Source organism: Cynocephalus volans, chromosome 8, assembly GCF_027409185.1.
Source record: "Cynocephalus volans isolate mCynVol1 chromosome 8, mCynVol1.pri, whole genome shotgun sequence".
Lineage (NCBI taxonomy): Eukaryota > Metazoa > Chordata > Mammalia > Dermoptera > Cynocephalidae > Cynocephalus > Cynocephalus volans.
In genome coordinates, this window is record NC_084467.1 from 80,895,536 (window position 1) to 80,915,197 (window position 19,662).

Here is a 19,662-nt window from a genome sequence, read left to right on the forward strand (position 1 = left end):
AATATTTCAATGGACTTTTAAAAAACCATTGTTCTGCTTTACAATTGGATTTCTTCAACAGGAAGGAATTAAGTAGTGGAAAAGAATATCAAAATTGGAAAAATTTCTGACTTTCTAATTTGGATGTTCATGAAGTGACTTCATTTTTGGTATGTAATTTTGTAATATTACTTATATTTAAATATGTATCTATAACGGCACAAGTGGAAATATATATTTCAAAGCAGAAAGTGTAGATAATTTTAAATTTTTGTTTTATTTTGAATTTACCACTTAAATATTCCAGCTGATCAAGATAATTATGTGCGAAAACCTTGCTAATATTAGAAAACAAATTTTTGGATGTTTATAATATTAAAAAAAACTATTTTTCAGTCTTGTTTTTCTCTGTTAAAGATAATTATGACTTGGAACCCGCATCTGAATTAGGAGAAGATTTATTGAAGCTTTATGTGAAACAATGTTGCCCAGATATTGATGTATATGTTGATGGAAAAAGATTTAAAGCTCACAGGTAAACAGACGTGATTGATTTGGTGTCTTGATTGTGACAGCAGAGTGTAGAAGGATGGCTGTCTTTTTTGACACAGTGGTTTTCAAGCTCTGATTCACGTAGGCCACAGGGGTTCCAAGGTGATTCCTCAGGGGGTCTCTCATGGGGAAGAGGCTGTTTATCAGGCAGGGTTTTCTGCCCACATTCTCACACACACATACACAAGGAGCCACACAGACATGTGCATGCACTTGTTTCTGCCAGAGCAGATCTCTTCTCATCTACTCTGTGCATTGGGCATGAACCTAAGATTTCATTAGAAGAAAATGTTCTGTTGCCTAAAATAGATTTGAAAGCCACTGTCAATGAAAATGTAGTTAAATGCAGTTTTTAATTTTATAGGCATTATAATATTGAGAATTATTATTTCCACATGAATAATGTGTATTTTCTCTGAATGCATTTTTGGCTCAAATTCTGCAATTAAAAATAGATAATGTTCATGAATAGCATTGATTAGAAAGTCTAATATTTCAATGTACTTTTAAAAAACCATTGTTCTGCTTTACAATTGGGTTGCTTAGACATTTCAGGCTTTTCAATTTCAAATTAAAGCCTGCTGCCTATTTTAGCTGGGCTGTTTTGAAATCTGCTTAAAAGAAGAAATGCTTTTAATAAGAAATAGATGATCTGTTGGAACTCAAGGGAAAAAAGTACAGCTGGGCCTCACTATGAACTAGAATCAGAACTATAAAACTGAGGAGTCCAGACATTTTCTTTCTCCTTCTCTTTGTGTTTCAAATAGAATGTTAATTAGAAGTTATTCTGGTGCTCCTGAAGAGGAAGAATAAGACAGTTTGCAATGGCAAGAAGCAGTCTTCTAGATTTAAGTGTGCATAGCCTTAACAAGATTAGCAGTGGGTTTAGATTACAGGATTCCACCAAGCCAAACATTGTGGTATTTGTGCTCTCAGAAATCATACTAGTTTTACCAGTTAATTGACAGCTGTACGAGGGTACTTCAAAAAGTTCATGGAAAAATAGAATTAAAAGGTAATATGAATCTTTCTGAGAACTTTTTGAAGTATGCTCCTACATTGCCAAACTGTAGGGTTGTGAGTTTGAAACCAGACTACTTACTATTCAGAATTTGAACTTTTCTCTCTGGGAACATGTATTTTGTAAATCTATACACACGTATGCATGTTTTCCTAATTCTTATCAAATCTTTATTATGTAATATGTATTGATCAACATATTTTCGATATCATGGGTATATATTTTCTAAATTTTGGTGCGTGTGTATGTATGTCTCTTTCTTTCTTTGGCCAACATTATTTTATTTTAAAAATTAATTTAATTTAATTTTATTTTGTGTCCAGGTTTTTCTTGAGAACATATGGGCATCCTACCAAAGTTCTGCTTATAAAACCCTAAAGCTATTGCTGTCATACAGGGAAGGCAGGACCCTGTGACCATTTGCAATATGTCCTCAGTGTCTGTATTTGGCCTCTCCCTGTGTGCTGCCTGACAGTGGACTAACAGGACTGTGTTTTAGGAGCTGGATCTAGAATATTAGGTTTGTATTCCAGGACAGCTCTTGCTCACATTTCTGGTTTATTTTGTTCATCTAGCAATTAAAAAAGAGGTTCATATTAACTAGAAAGGCAATTTCCTGAGGATATATTCCAAGATCTGACTTAAGTTTCCTACTTGTTGCCCTTATATGAATTACAATACCAAATTCTAAGTCACAGGGTTACCTTTCTAGTCCAAACTGGAATATCCCTTTGTTTCAGTACATACTAATTTTTTATGCAGTTCAAGTAATATTATGTCAGTGGTTCAGAAAATATACATGTAAAGCTCACATATCCACCTAAGGCCCAATGTCAGAACTTTCTAAATTACTTTTTATTCTGGATTATCATTGTCAACATTTCTTCTAGTGGTATGGCTAAAAATCCATTTGTAACATGTCTGCTTTAATTTTTTAATTATATGTACTCATATATTGAAAGATCAATGAAAGTACTTATAAAGGACCAGGATTTGTGTTTGGAAGTACATCCAGTTTAGGTCTCAACATTTAAAATAGTTTAGTTTGCTAGTTCAACGTGTTCAAATTGGTATGGTAACAAGGTGGTTTCCTCTTCTATTGAGTTAATCTTTCTCTCATTTTCAAGTTATTTCTTCAAACCCAGTTCTTCCAAGATTGTCTCTCCAATTGCTGTGTCCATTCTGTACCTTGATCCTTGCTTTGCCCAATGCCTGGAGCACTTCATATGCTGAAAGATAGTCTAATGCCAATCATTTGCTTGTGGTGGCATAACTAAGCCAAAGAAGTCATTTATAACAGTAGTTAAGAGGTGTGTGGACAGTGGTGCCGGTCTACCTGGGTTTTAATTCCTGTTCCACCATCATTAACTGTGTGAATTTGGGCAAGTCATTTAACCATTCATTCTGTTTTTCAGCATCTCTCATCAAAGATAAGGATTATGAGAGTACCCATCTCATAGGGTGATTGTGAGGATTAAATTACTTGTTACATTTAAAGCACTTTGAACAGTACCTGGTACATAGTAAATACTGTATGTGTTTGCTGAACATTATCATCATCATCTAGGTGATAAGCCTTTGATACAAGCTTTCGTGCAGATAGTAGCAACAGCTTCTATGCCCATTATTTATTTGGGGCAAGCAGAGAAGCATAGTTTCAATTGCTTGTATTTTCTCCTCATCCAAAGAGGGATGGCTTAACAGTAGGTCTTCAGGGGAGAGCACATTTACTACACTCCTCCCCCTCTACACAGGCCTTTCCTTCTCTAAAGAATAACTTCTCCACCCCTTCCCTATCTTTGTCCTTGTTTATCTCCAACACTTCTGCTCAAAAGAGAAATGAAGAGCGCTCTTTTTATTTAGAAGAAGGGAGATTATAATAAAAGGAGGGCCCATTAGCTTTCATGGATCCCATTTGTTAGTTATGTTACTACTCTTCTAGATATCGTATCCCAATATACTGCTAAATATTACCTCTTGTTATGGACCTCTATAACATTACCTTCGTGCCCGAATTGCTCTCAATTACCAAATGAATGCCATTTGGATATCGTGCATTTCTATCTGCTTGTCTTTTCTCCTGTCACCTTCAGTCTACCCTAAGCACCTACCTCACCTGCTCATTGCTGACCTCCCATTTTATAGTGTGATTTGTTAATGGTTTATGAGAGAAATTGAATCTGTTACATTTTTAAGATAATTTATTTGTTGTACTTCTCTGTTCCATAATTAAGATTCTCTTACACTGCCTTATTAAAAAAGTAGGGTAGTGATTTCTAACTTCAGCTTTGTGACACTCAAGATCTGGTATTCCTTCCAAAATATGCCTTTCTTTTCAGTGTCTGATATTATACCATTTGATATTCATTCATTGGGTTAAGATATTGTCACATTCTCAAAATGCAGCTTTCTCTGGATATTTAGTGAATTGGCACTGAGTAAGAAGTTCAGTGTTCTAGTCTCAGCGATGGCACTAATTCTCTATATGTCTTTGGGTACATTAGCTGAAAGTTTTTTCAGAAGTGGTGTGGTTTAGTAATCCAAAAATTAGTCTTTATGGTTTACATTCTGATTCTACCACTTATTATTTGTTGGAAAATTATTTAACCTCTCCAAGTCTCAATTTCTAATTACAGCACAGGATGGCTGTGAGGATTGAATCAGATAATGCACATAAAGCACTACCTGGCACATTGTAAGCTTTTAAAAGTAAATGTTAGTTGCTATAAGTATGTGTTAGATATCTGTAAGATAGACACAGTGTTGCCTGTTCTACTTTGTCTTATAGAAAGGGTCAGCAGACTATGGCCTGAATGTGGTAAGTGGCTTGTTTTTATATGAGACAACAAAAAACGAAGAATATTCAGTAAGGACGCACAAAGCCCAAAATATTTATTATCTGGCCCTTAACAGAAAAAGTTTGCTATTCCCTGCATTAATAGGATTTATATGAAGTTTAAATGAAATAATTAAAGAAAAATTCCAAATAACCATGCAAGAAGTGAATTATTAGCATCTTAATATTAATTACTTTATTATTGATAAATAGTCAACGCTGTCCACTTGAGAGTTTTAAAATAATAATAAGTTAGATATGGGTATAATAGAGGGAAAAGAGGTGAAATTTCTTGGCACCACAAGACATTGCAGGGGGTTGCAATGGGGAACTAAAAGCAAAAGGCACTGGGTGACTGAAAGGAAACAATCCACCTAAAGTAGAAGCTCCCTTAGTGAACTCAATTCAACCTGCTCTCCAGATGCTCTCTGAAAAACATGCTGACATGTTAGGGTGAACTGTCAAAGCTAGGAGACCATTTTCTAGTATTTTTCAAACATATTTCTGTTCCTATCAGTCGCATCACTTGGGTTTGTTCCCAAACTTGCTTATGCCGTTTGAACTTATTATTTTGATAATACAATTTAATATTATATAAGCTAATGATGCACAAAGTATGTGAAAACTAAGGTGAATGCTTTGGAAAGATTTAATAAGGGAGAGGCACTTCCAAAATTGCCATTGAATTTAGTATAGATGAAATAATATAAAAGCTTGAGGGGAAATTATAAAAATCTAGAATGATTCTGTACTCATTGCTTCAGAAAGTTTTTAATTTCTTTCTTCAACTTATAGAAATTGTACTAGAAATCATAGTGTATATGTGTGTAGTTTTTGCAAGAAAGATGAGGCTCCAATCAGCAAAACCACATTTAAAAAAAAGATTGGCCTTAAGGTGAAAGAATGAATGCATATTTGTTTTTAAGTTAGAATTAAATTATTATGATATAGAAAAATCATTTTTAAAATTCTGTCCTTTTTCTTTGATTAACCAAACAAATATCAGTTCTAATTGTGTTGGATAATAGGGCATCCACTGCACTTTACAATATAACTTAAGAAAGCCTAGTTCTATGAAAGCTATAGTCATTGGATGTCACAAAATTCCCAAGAGAAAGTTAATTTTCCTTTTATAAAGTTATGTTCTCTAAGATATTTGCTAAGAAGTGGAAGGGGTTATAGTGACAGCTACAAAAAGTTTGGAGTCACTACTCTATGTTTAACCCTTATTCACTTATGTGAAACTAAAGCAATATATATATATATATATATTTTGATAGATGTATATATATATATGTGTGTATATATATATATACACACATATATATATATATTCTTCTTGGAGCAAGAATACTTAAAAAGTTAGTACTAGTAAAAAAAAAATTCTTCTCTAGAGCTTCTTTGAGTAATCTAGGCCATTATTCTGCCTGGAGTAGTGAATCTAGTTCAGCTAACATTAGGAAGTATTGAATAACAGTGTACTAAAGCAATGGCAAGGGGAAATTAGGACATCTTGATAGAGCCAGAAGCAGCATTGTCAGTTAAAATTAGATTTAATCAAAAGGAGAAAATAGTTTTTGGCATGTTGGAAAATAAAATATTTGGCAAAGATTTTCAATACTCTATGCCATCTATAGCATTATTTTTTAACCTGAGTCGTGTATCCTAATTAAATAGGAATGTTTTCTAAGTTTCTGTTTTAAGGTCAGGGTAATTGTTTAAGCCTCAGATGCTTTTAATCTTAATCAGATGGAAATGGCTAATATAGTGTGTTAATTCAGACTTCTGAGAAGCAGACACAAAGATGGAATTAGACTTGCAAGAAATTTATCGGGGTAAATGCATGTGAAAGAACATGGGGAGGAAGACAGAGAGCTGTTAGAGCAATACTGATCTGACCTGAGTGAAAGAGAAAGGGAAGGAAATTAGGCAAGGTAGAAGCATCTTAGACTGTGGTGTACTTCTAAGGAAAGTTAAGCAAGGCCTTTGGAAGGTTCCCAAGCCAAAGTCACCCATCAGAGAAGCCCCTGTCTCCCAGGGATAGACCTGCCTTTTTATCCCTGCTGGACTTAGTCATGGACAGGGAATAGCTTGTGAGAAGGTGGTCTTGGGACTAAGGGGATATAGATTTCAGAGCGTTGTAGCTGGGGCCATAGGTCAATTATGTACTCAAAGATCAGAGGGGCATCTTCTAATGACTGCCATACATGGAGATCATGACATGTTATACATTTATATATCTTTACCACTAGGCATAATCAGATAAAGTAAGAGGAGTGAAGGATACACTTCTGATAGCATTCTCCATTAATAATTTTTTTATGTGCACTTATTATATGCGAGGTACTAAGTTTGGTACTGAGATTAAGATTCATAAGTAAATAAAGAAGAAAGTACTGTGTGGAGGATTAAATGGATTTTATGTATTGAAATAACAACATAATCAGTGTATTAGAAAAGACTGCTATGGAAAAAGGCCTGACAAGATATCAAATAAAGTGTTAACAGTGTTTATTTCTATAGAGTACAATTAAAATAAACAAGAAAGCAAGGAGAGAACCTAAAATGTTCATTTTATACAATTCTGTCTTGAAGTTTGTTACAAACATATATTATTTTTATAATTTAAAAAAGTTTGTGAGATTCAGCTTTCTATGCTTAAGGAAAGAATTTTAGTCTACATGATATTTTTTGATCTGTTCATATAGGCTTAATCATACTCTATGATCACCATCTGTGGCCTCTGTTATGGAAAAATAAAAACTATATAGCAAACTTAGTGAGTTAAATATTCACTTAATAGTCCACAGTTAATGACACATTAAAAACACACAACTGGCAACATACAAAAGACAGAGATGAGTAGCCACGTCCAAAATCCAAACCAAAGGACCCGGCGACATCTCATGGGAATCCTGGACCTGGGAAGTAGTGCTGCATCTGGCCTTCTGCTTAGGTCTCAAATCAGAGCTCTGATACCCAAATGTAAAACCAAGTTTTTGAGTTCTCAAACCAAGGCTTACCTTCGGAGGTCCAAGATGCAGACTAATAGGACAAACAAAGACTCTGGTGCCAATTGAAAAAATGGAAGGGCTGCAGTTTGTAGGACGACTAGAATAATGGTAAAGCCCAAAAGTATGGGCCATAGCTTTTCATATGCCAAAATGACTTTCAGACTAAAGATCTGGGCCACCAGGATCCTGATGAAGATACCCAGCTGATTCAGAGTACCAAAGGCACCCCATAGGGCAGTAGGAGATCTCTCTTCAATGTACGTGGGCACAAAACCTGTGCAGAATCCACAGGAGATTCCAGTAACCAAGCGGCCCAGAATCAGCATTTCAAATGACTTAGCTAATTTACAGAATCCCATAAGGCAGCTACCTCTGATGGCCAGTAGGTTGACAATGAGCATCAAATTACAACTGCCAAAGCAGTTGACAAAGAGTCCAACAGAAATACCACCAACAGGGAAAATGGCCGCATACACCAACCAAGTAAGGATATTTCTCAGGAGACTATGTTAAGGGCATCCGTTCAACTTCTGTGTATGCTGGCTGAATTTTGGTCAGTGATCTTGATGCAATTGGATATTTACCAACTTTATCTTCCTCCGATGTACGACAAGTGTTATTATTGAGGGTGAAAGTTATAGGATCCACATCTGAAAAATTTTGAAGTGAGGTTATTTTTCAGGTGACTCTATTAAGGGCATCTGTTCGACTTGTGTGTGTGCTGGCTGAATTTTGGTCAGTGATCATGTTGGAAATGGATATGTGCCAACTTTATATTTCTCAGATCTACGACAAGTCTTATTATTGAGGATCAAAGTAATTGAATCCAAATCTGAAAAATCTGATCTTGATGTTTCTATATCCTTCAATGCTACTGCTTTCTTTGGAACAGAATCTTTCATTTCATTGTTAGGCTTCAAGTGAGGATATTCTGCAGGAGACTGTATGAAGGGCATCCATTCAACTTCTGTGTATGGTGGCTGAATTTTGGTCATTGGTTGTGATGAAAATGGATGGTGGCATAGATTGGCTCCTTAACACCTGTATCTTGGAAGATTCCTGTTGAGTAATAGAACACAGCATTGATCCCAGAAAACTGCTGAGAGCTGGAGCACAAAGGAAGTGAGGATGGGCTGTCTGTAGCTAGGAACTATAAAGAGCTACATCACATTGACATGCTTTCCTTGTGACATGCTCGCACTCTCATCTCTCATTTCCTGGATGTCCTGGAACACCTCCTGGGTTCCCCACAACCGTGGGAGGATCTCCTTAGCATTCTCCTCTTCCTTTCTATTAATGGGGAAGAATGTAGGACTTTCAAGGCAAAATGGAAGGGCTGCAGTTTGTAGAATGGCTGGAATGATGGTAAAGCCCAGAAGTATGGGCCATAGCTTTTCATATGCCAAAATGACTTCCAGACTAAAGATCTGGGCCACCATAATCCCGATGATGATGCACTGGTGATTGAGAGTACCAAAGGCAGCCCGTAGGGCATTAGGAGGTATATCTCCAATGTACATGAGCACAAAACTTGTGCGGAGTCCACAGTTGATGCCAATAACCAAGCGGCCCGGGATCAGGATTTCAAATGACTTAGCTAATTGACAGAATCCCATAAGGCAGCCACCTCTGATGGCCAATAGGTTGACAATAAACATTGAATTGTGCCTACCAAAGTGGTTGGCCAAGAGTCCAACAGAAAAGGAGTCAATCATACCACGAACAGAGAACATGGCCATACACACCAGCCACGTGAGGACATTTCTCTGGAGACTATTAAGGGCTTCCATTCAACTTCTGTGCATGCTGACTGAATTTTGTTCATTGATCATGATGGAAATGGATATTTACCAACTTTATGTTTCTCAGATCTACAACAAGTCTTATTGGGGAGCAAAGTGATAGGATACACATGTGAAAAATCTTCAAGTGAGGATATTTCTCAGGAGCCTCTATTGAGGACATCCATTCAACATCTGTGCATGCTTTCTGAATTTTGGTCATTGATCATGATGCAAATGGATATATACCAACTTTATATTTTCCAGATGTATGACAAGTCTTATTATTGAGAATCATAGTAATAGAATCCAAATCTGAAAAATCTGATCTAGATGTTTGTATATCCTTCACTTCTGCTTTCTTTGGAATAGACTGTTTCATATCAATGATAGGCTTCAAGTGAGGATATTTCTCAGGAGACTCTGTTAAGGGCCTCCTTTGAACTTCTGCGCATGCTGGCTGAATTTTGGTCATTGATCGTGATGCAAATGGCTATTTACCAACTTTATAGTTCTCAGATCTATGGCAAGTCTTATTGTTGATCAAAGTAGTAAGATCCAAATCTGAAAAATCTGGATTGGTATTTGGAGAAAAATTTGTAAGATTCTGTCTATCTGCATATTTTGAAATTATTGAGCAATACTTGTTATTGTTATCAGCCACATGTATATTTGCTCTGTTCTCTACTAAAAGTTCCACAATTGCCTCTTTATTTTCATCTATATCAAGTAAAAGTGGTGTGAGCCCTTTAGTTTCTTACACTAGGTAGTCCAATGTCCAAGTGGTGGTGGTGACAATGGCCCAGTGGTCTCATGTTGCAAGATGGTGGAAGCAGAGACCAAGGTAAGTATTTAAAAGTTAAAAATTTCCCTCTAAGCTTGGTGTTAGCTCTATCTCACAAATTTTGATATATTTTCATTTTCTTGCCAATATGATTATATTCTAATTTTCCTTTTGATTTCTTCTTTATCCATGCATTGTCTATTAGTGTGATTACCTTTGAAGTGTTTGGGAATTTTCCAGATATTTCTCCATTATTGATTTCTAGTTGAATTCCGTTGTGGCCATAGAACTTATTTTATATTGTTTCAGTTCACTTACATTTATTTAGATTTTTTTGATGGCCATAATGTGGTTTGTCTTTGTGAATGTCCAACATATTCTTAACTGATTTTTTGTCTACCTGTTCTGTTAATTTTAAGAGGAGTGTTTAAGTCTCCTAGTATAATTGTGAATTTCTCCCTTCAGTTCTATAGTTTTTACTTCATGTATTTTGAAACTCTGTTATATGGTACATACACATTTGGTATTGTTATTTCTTTGTGAAGAATTGAGCCTTTTTTCATTATTAAATATCACTTTTTACCCCACATGATATTCCTTGTCATGAACTCTACTTTGTTATTAGTATAGTCACTTCAGTGTTTGCATGGCATATCTTTTTACATCCTTTTACTTTTTAATTTTTATTGAAATGTATTGATTGTACATATTTATTGGGTACAGAGTTATATTTCAATATGTGTATACAATGTGTGGTGATCAAATCAGGGTAATTAGCATATTCCTCCTTGCAAAACTTAATCATTTCTTTGTGATGTGAATATTTGATCTCTTCTAGCCATTTGATAGCATGCAGTAATATATCCTTTTACTTTCACTTTTAACCTCTTTTTGTCTTTATGTTTACAATGGGTTTAAACTTAATTTCTTGTAGACAACAGGTAGTTGTGCCTTGCTTTTATTATCCATACCCTTCTTTCTCTCCTTTCCACTTGGGTCTCCGATTACATGTATGTTAGATCACTTGATATTGTTCCACACATCAGTAAGGCTCATTTTTCTCCTATTTCCTTTTCCTTCTTGTGTTTTCTTTGGATAATTTGTATTGCTATGTATTATATAAATACAATTCTATAATCGTACTACTGATGTTTTCTTCTTCAGTATCTAATCTTCTAAGTCCATACAGTGAATTTTTAATTTCAGATATTGTATTTTTCGTCTCTAGAAGTTCTTTTTTAAAATACTTTTTATTTTTCTCCACATTAAGTTCCTTATTTTTAAAAAAATCCTTGGCATATTTATGTAGCTTTTTCAAATGCTTTGCCTGCTGATTCCATCTTCTCTGTCATTTCTAGGCCTATTTCTGACATCTGATTTTTCTCCTTTCTGTAGTTCACATTTTGCTGCTGCTTCACATACCTGGTAATTTTTTATTGGACTCCAGACTTTATGAATATTGTAATGTTTGAATTTTGTTTTATTCCTTTAAAAAGATTATTGAAGTTTGTTTTAGCAGGCACTTAAGTTATTGTGGGTCAGCTTCATCTTTATGAGTCTTGTTTTTAAATTTTGTTAGAGTGGATCTAGGATAGCCTTTGCTCTAAATGCTGTATAGCTCTTCTATTGAGGTGTGACCCTTCTGGGATCTTTTCTTAGTGTCCCAAGTATTCAGCCTTGATCACCTGGCCAATGTTGTTTTTGTCTATTTTTTCCACTATAATTTATTCTTCCCCCCACCTTCCATGCCTATACTGTACTCTGTGGAAGGAAGACACTGTGTGTAGTCCATATTTAAGGGTTAGGAAGTAATGTAATGCCACCTTGATAGGGTAGTATCTACATTAGTTATTTGGAATTCTTCTGCACAACAAATTTGTTTCTTCTCCCCCACTTATTAATATATTCAGACACTTAAATATATCAGTATGGACTTGTGGGGATTTAGTTTGTACTTTGGTTTGTAATTTGACTTATTTTGTACTTTGGTTTATTTTATTACTTATTTTGTACCACCTTTAGCCATGGGAGCTCTTTCAGTAGGTTCTTGTGTCACTTTCACATACCCCCATCATTGTGTTTGTGTGTGTAGCATTTCTTTACTACCTTGCACAAAAAGATGCTCTAGATTCATCTGTCCTAGAATCAACCATTTCTTTAATGAATCTTGGTTCCTTTTATTCTGCTGGTATTAGAAACCAAGATCTGAGTGCTTGGTATGCTTGCTGCTACTGGGATGTGTCATTTCTTCTAGGTCCATCAGCTGACTAACATGCATATATGAGGTTACTTCAAAAAAAATCATGGAAAAATAGAAAAGATAGTACAAATCTTTCCAGGAACTTTTTTTTTTTGGTGGCTGGCCAGTAAGAGGATTCAAACCTTTGACATGGTGTTATAACATCATGCTCTAACCAACTGAGCTAACCGGCCAGCCCATTTCCATGAACTTTTTGAAGTACCCTCATATACACATATCTATAAATATTTCTATATGTAGCCATCTTTACCTATATTAAGCTAAACATGAATTCATACTGATGTTTTCAACTCTAATCTATTGCTACATGGATCATAGTTTTACCCCTTGTTTGTCTGTAATCTTCCACTACAGGAGTGAGAAACTTGGCTTTCACCATCCATCATCTAGTACTTAATTGTTGAATTCATGTATAGTGATTTCAAAATTGTTAATCCGTACCCTTGTGGGAAACAACTTGACCAACTAGAGTACAATGCTTATGTATATTTCCTTTGCCTTAACTCTTACAGTATCTACTCATTTCCAAAGTTATTTAGGCCAGAACCTTTTACTCTAACCCCTTTCAGTGAGATTATTTTATACATTTGTAATGCAGTTAAATTCTTTTGTCACAGTCTGTATTCTGTTCTACAATGCATTTCCCTAATTCTGTCTTATGATCCCCTAACCTCCTAAGTGTTTTTGTTTTCATTTGATTACATTTAATTTCACTTTTGCTATTAAGTTCTATGAGTTCATTTCTTTCTTCTTCTTCTTCTTCTTCCTCTTTTTTTTTTTTCTTGTGGCTGGCCGGTAGAGGAATCGAACCCTGGACCTTGATGTTATCAGTACCATTGCTCAAGTTCTATGGGTTTTGATAAATGCATATTGTCCTGTGTCTACCATTACAAGTATCATACAAAATAGTTTTAACTAAGAATCTCTTGTGCTTCATTTATTCATCTTTTCCCCCTCCCCAAAATCCTGGCAATCTTCTTTTGGTCTCCATAGTTTTACCTTTTCAGGAATATCACATAAATGAAATCATATAGCATGTAGCCTTTTTAGACTGGTTTCTTTCACGGAGTAATATGCATTTAAGATTTATGCATGCTTTTGTGTGGCTTGATAGCTATTTTTTTTTTTTAATCACTGAGTAGTAATCCATTGTGTGAATATACTACAGTATGGTTATCCATTCATCTTTGAAGGAAATTATGGTTGCCTCTAGTTTGGGTGATTATAAATAAAACTGTTATAAGCATTCACGTGCAAGTTTTTGTGTAGACATAAGTTTTCAGATCAGTTGGATAAATACTTAGGAGAGCGATTGCCAGATCTTATGATTCTATGGGTTCAGTGTGTTTTGATTTTATGTTTAGCTTTGTAAGAAACTGCCAAAGTGTCTGTACCATTTGGCATTTGTACCAGCATTGAATGAGAATTCCTTTTGATCCTTATCCTCATTAGTAGTATTGTCAGATTTTTGCATTTTAGTCATGTTAGTAGGTTTGTACTAGTATCTTGCTTTTTAATTTTGCATTTCCCTAATGACAAATCATGTCGAGGATTTTTTTGTATGCATGTTTGCCATCTGTATATTTTTCTTAGTGAAATTTCTGTTTATATCTTTTGACCATTTTGAAACTGAATTGTTTGTTTTCTTATTGTTGAGTTTTAAGACTTATTTATATATTTTGAATAGAAGTCCTTTATCTAACATGTGATTTGCAAATATTTTGTCCCAATTGGTTACTTTTGTTTTTCATTCTCTTACAGTATCTTTCTCAGAGCAGAAGTTTTTGATTTTAATAGAGTCAAACTTATCAATTTTTCTCTTTTTTTTTTTTTTTTTTTTTTTTTTGTCTTTTTCGTGACTGGCACTCAGCCAGTGAGTGCACCGGCCATTCCTATATGGGATCCGAACCCGCGGCGGGAGCGTCGCGGCGCTCCCAGTGCCGCACTCTCCCAAGTGCGCCACGGGCTCGGCCCAATTTTTTCTCTTATTGATTGTGCTTTTGGTGTTATATCTAAAATTCATTCCCAAACCCAAGGTCCACATGGATTTTCTCTATATTTTCTTTTAGAAGTTTTATATTTTAGTATTTTACTCTTAGTTCTATGATTCATTTTGAGTTCTTTTTGGTTTAAGGTCTGTAAGTTTATTTTTTTGCATGTGGATGTCCAGTTGTTCCACTGTCATTTGTTAAAAAGACTATTCTTTCTCCATTGAACTGCCATTGTGCTTTTGTCAAAAGTCAGTTGACTATATGAGGGTACTTCAGAAAGCTTGAGGAAAAATAGAATTAAAAGGTAATACAAGGGCCGACCCCATGGCACACTAGGGAGAGTGCGACGCTGGGAGCACAGCAGTGCTCCTGCCGCGAGTTCGGATCCTATATAGGGATGGCCGGTGCGCTCACTGGCTGAGCGCAGTGCAGCCGGTCACAAAAAATACAAAAAAAAAAAAAGGTAATACAAATATTTTTTTTTCTTTTTTTATATATTTTTACCAACCCTTGTGTCAAGGGCTGATTCGGAATAGATTGCTGTGAGGGAGCTGCTCTGCTACGTATGAAACTCTAACCCAGAAGCAGGTCATCTACGAATGGTTTAGCACCAGGTTCCCCATAAATGTCCATGTATAAGGGTGACAGGGTTGCCCCCTTTTCTGCCGTGCCCTTTTCCCCAGGACAAGGGTCTCTCCACATCAGAGATAATACGAGTCTTTCCAAGAACTTTTTGAAGTACCTTCTTGTTTGTGTCATCTATTTCTGGACTTGCTATTCTATTTCATTGATCTGTGTGTTTCTTCTTTTACCAAAACCATACTCTCTTGATTACTATGACCATAGTAAGTCTTGAATCAGGTAGTATGAATCCTTCTACTCTATTTTTTTTTTAAGTATTGTGTTGGCTGTTTTAGGTTCTCTGCCTTTCCATATAAATTTTATTATCCCTTTTGTCAGCATTTACAAAATAGCTTTCTGGGATTTAGATTGAAATTGCATAAATTTTAAAAATAATGAATTGGTGTTGAATTTTGTTAAATGCTTTTCTGCATCTGTCTCGACAATCACTTTTTTCCCTTTTAAAATTTTGACAGTCACATCACTTTTTCCCTCTATTTTATAATGTGCCAAATTATATTGCTTGATTTTGGAATGGAAAAACAATCTTGAGTTTGTGGAATAATTTCAATTTGGTTGTGAGGTTTTATTCATTCTATTTATCTCCGGATTCAGTTTGCTGATACTTTGTTTAGGATTTTTGCCTCTATGTTTGTGAGAGAGATTGGCCTATCATTTTCCTTTTTTGTAATGTCCTTGTCAGGTTTAGGTCTCAAGGTTATGTTGACTTCATAATGAGTCAGGAAGTGTTTTCTCTTTTTTATTCTGTACTTTGAGTAAGATTGACTTTAAGTCTTTCTTAAATGTTTATTCGAATTCACTGGGAAAACCATCTAGGCCCATTATTTTCTTTATTAAGTAGGTTTTATTTTTATCCTTTTTTATGGTTAAATTTATTGAGTTAGAATTCATACACAATCAAATGCACACAATTACAAGTCTAGTTCAATGAGTTTTCACTGATATATAAACCTATTTAACTCCTACCACAATCAAGATTTAGAGAATTTTCATCAATTAAAAGGTTCCGTTGTGTCCATTTGCCATCAGTCCCCTTTGCTTTCCAGCCCCAGGCAACAACTGAGTTTCGCATGCTTTTTGCCATTTGTATATCTTCTTTAGTGAGTTTTCTATTCATATCTTTTGTCCATTTTTAAATTGGATTGTCTTCTTTTTGTTGTGTTCTCTAAACTATGGGTTATTTTACTTTTCCTAGAATTTTATGTAAATGGATTGATGTACTATTATGTATAGTTTCTTTTGCTCAGCATAATAATGCTTGATCCTTGGATATTATATATATCAGTGGTTCATTCAATTTGTATTGCTGAGTAGTATTGCATTATATGGATATATACCAGTTTGTTTATGCATTCCCCCTTGATGGATATATTGGTTGTTTAATTGTTTAGTTGTTATTAATAAAACTGGTATGAACATTTGTGTGCAAATCTTTGCACATATATTTTCATTTCTCTTGGGTAAATACCTAGGAGTGGAATTGCTCGGTCATATGGTAAGCTGCTATTAACTTTTTATGAAATTGACAAGCATCTCTCCAAAGAGGTGGTTTTTTTACACTCCCAATCTGAATGGTATGAAGAGTTTCAGTTGTTCCACATTTTCACCACCACTTGACATTGTCATTCCTTTTCATTTTTTGCCACTCTAATAGGTGTGTAGTGGTATTTATTATATTTTGGTTTTAATTTGCATTCACTTGATCACTAGTGATGTTCAGTATCTTTGTATATGCTTATTGGCCATTTGTATGTCTTGTGATGTTTCTTTTGAAATCTTCTGCTCATTCTTTAAAAATCACTTTTGGTGTGATTAGGTACAAATTTTGATGTAAGTAAACTATTGAGATAGAGACATTTACTTTTTTCTCCCCTCAAATGAATTATATACTGTTCTGACTATAGCTTTTCCCCATCTAATGCTCAATACATGATGGGATGTCATTCTTCATAACTAGCCATAAACTTTAGTGTTGATGTAAAACTATTTCTAGCAATTGGTTCCTTCCTGACAGTATTTTTTGTTGTTGTTGCCCATTTTTTTATTTGGGTTATTTATGCTTTTACAGTTATTTATGCACTGTGGATTCGGGTTATTTGGCATATATATGTTACAAATATTTTCTCCCAATATTTTGCTTATCTTTCCACTTAAAGAGTGACTTTAAAAGGACCAAAGTTTTTAATTTCATTTAAATTAGTATTAAAAAAAAGAAAAACAGGTTCATGCTTTTCGTGTCTTAAGAAATCTCTGCCTACCCTAAAGTTGCAAAGATTTTTACCTGTTTGTTTTTTGTTTGTTTGTTTTTTAAGAGTTTTTATAGTATTAGCTTCTACATTTAGGTTGGTCCATTTTGAATTGATTTTTGTATATGGTGTGAGGTAAATGTCAAGATTCATTTCTTTCTCTGCAAACATCCAGTTGTTTGAGTATCTTTTGTTGATTAAAATCATCTTTTACTTATTAAATTATTTTACACTTTTGTCGAAAAGCAATAGGCCATATAGATTTGGGTCTATTTTTGGACTCTGTTCCAGTGATCTATGTCTGTCTTTACATTATTATTTGATTATTGTTTGATTATTGATTATTGTTCCTTTATATAGTAAGTGACATCATGTTGCTTGAAATCATGTCTTCCAACTTTCTTCTGTTTGATTGTTTTGGTTATCATGGGTCTTTTGTGTTTTCATATCCATTTTAGAATCAACACATTAATTGGTACTAAGAATACTTGTTTGGGATTGTGTTGAATCTAGAAATTGATTTAGGAAGAGTGGACATGTTAACAGTTTTGGGTCTTCAAATCCATGAGCACATCAGCTCCATTAGGTCATTTTGAATATATCTCAACAGTGTTTTATAGTTTTTAGTGTAGAGGTCTTGCACATTTTTTCTTGAATTTGTTCCGATGTATTTGACTTTTTCTGATACTGGTTTAAATGAAATTTTTTTCCTTTATTTTCTAGTTCTTCATTATTATGCCAGATTATCTTTGGTTGATTGCTGGACATTTTATTGAAAATATGCAGAAATAATTTGGCACTCTGGGCAATGTTATTTTAATGCAGACAGGATTTGCTTTTGGCTGGCAGTTAAACTAGGTGCTGATTGCTTTATTCCGGTAAGGGATTGAGCTGATTCAAAGGCCTTCAGATCTAATAAGGGCTTGTCTATTTTCTGTTCATTCTTCTTCCCAGGCAGGGTGTTAGCCCTTCAGGGTCCAACTGAAATACCAGGCTATCCATTGAAACTCTTTATCTTTGATAGCCTACAACCCAAGTTCCAAGTTGTGTTTCTCCAAACCTGTGAAGAGTATCAGAAGCTATACTCAAGTTCTGGGCCTCCCAACCATTGCTTTTGCTTTCAGATTTGGCAGTTGCCTCACTGAAAAAAGTTACCTCAAGTTCTTGGTTCACCTCTTTTGTCTTGTCTCTTGTAACTTGTCTCACTTTTCTAACCACCATAGTAACATTCTTTTTTTATTGTTTTATTTTTTTATCCAAAAAAATACATGGTAGCATTCGGATGCCTTCAAGTCATGCTTTCTTCTTCTCTCATTTTTTTGAATATATGTATTTTGTCCATCTTTCCTAGCTCTTTTCAGCAAAAGAATTGGTCTGAGACAACCTAGTAAGCCTTTGGCAGAGTGTATTTCTCTTCTCCCTCTCCTCCTCCACTCTTCCATCCCATCCTCCACTGGAATATAACATTGTTCTGTGTGTCTCATTTACTACTATATTCCTAGCACCTAGAATAGTGCCTAATGGCGAATAGAAGTCAATAGATATTTGTTGGACTGAAGAATGAATGAATTAACATTTTATTTGAGAAAATAGAATGGAAATTCAAAAGAAAATTTCTTTCCTATCATATTCTCAAACCTAAGATATAGCCTTTCTTGAACATAATCAGGGTGAGTTCTGAACTAGAACTCAGGACCTTTAGAACTGTAGTCTCTTTCTGTTTTCTTTTTAATTTTTTAAAAATTGTAATTGATAAATAATATTTGTAGTCTTTTTTATTGATAGTTCCTCAAGATGTTAAGTAACATAGGTCTTTATTTCTCCATTTGTAAATGATTTGTACTCACTTGGTCATGGAAACAGTTTCATTTGTTATTAAAAGCAAAGAAATGTCAAGAGGAAAAAAAAGATTGCAAGGACATTGGAATTAATGTTTTAAACAATCAAAATACTTAGGTATAAATATAGGTTTATAATTTTTATTATAATAGTTCTGCCAGTGAATAAATAGACAAACAAGACAGATTGTTATGTTTTAAGAGGAAGGTGAAGAGTTTCATAAAAAATTATATTTTGCATAATATGTTTACCTGTGTTTTCTCCACCTCTTCCCTTTAGGGCCATTTTAAGTGCTCGATCGAGTTATTTTGCTGCAATGCTGAGTGGCTGTTGGGCTGAAAGCTACCAAGAGTACATTACTCTTCAAGGGTAAGTGTATTAGTCTGTTCCTGTTGCTTATAGCAAAATACACGAAACTGGGTGATTTATAAGGAAGACAAAATTTATTGCTTACAGATTCTGAGGCTGGGAAGTCCAAAGTCCAGGGGACACAGCTGGTGAAGGCCTTGATTGTGGCAACAGTGACGGCAGGGTATCACATTGCAAAAATGGTAGAGCAGAGGAGTGAGAGAGACAGACTCTTTCTTTTTTTTAAAGCCCTCAGAACCACACCCCTGACCACCACTTTTAATCCATTCACTACCGTGTGGTCCTACAGTCTAATCACCTCTTCAAGGCTCCACCTTTCAATTACCATAATAGGATTTCCTACCCTCT

General features: G+C 34.8%; 1 protein-coding gene and 1 pseudogene across 5 annotated transcripts in view; one reads left to right on the top strand and one right to left on the bottom strand.

Moving 5' to 3' along the window:
* BTBD8 (BTB domain containing 8) overlaps positions 1–19,662 on the top strand; it is an 88,686-nt gene that overhangs the window by 23,065 nt on the left and 45,959 nt on the right. For 4 of the 5 annotated variants that reach the window (XM_063106426.1, XM_063106427.1, XM_063106425.1 and 1 more), the window contains exons 4-5: positions 397–514; positions 19,225–19,314. In XM_063106426.1, coding sequence (XP_062962496.1) covers positions 397–514; positions 19,225–19,314 — 208 coding nt within the window. Of the gene's footprint in view, positions 1–396; positions 515–1,961; positions 2,073–19,224; positions 19,315–19,662 lie in introns of those variants that run through there. The other variant, XM_063106428.1, reaches the window with a different exon arrangement.
* Positions 8,394–9,156, bottom strand: LOC134383256 (solute carrier family 2, facilitated glucose transporter member 3-like; annotated as a pseudogene).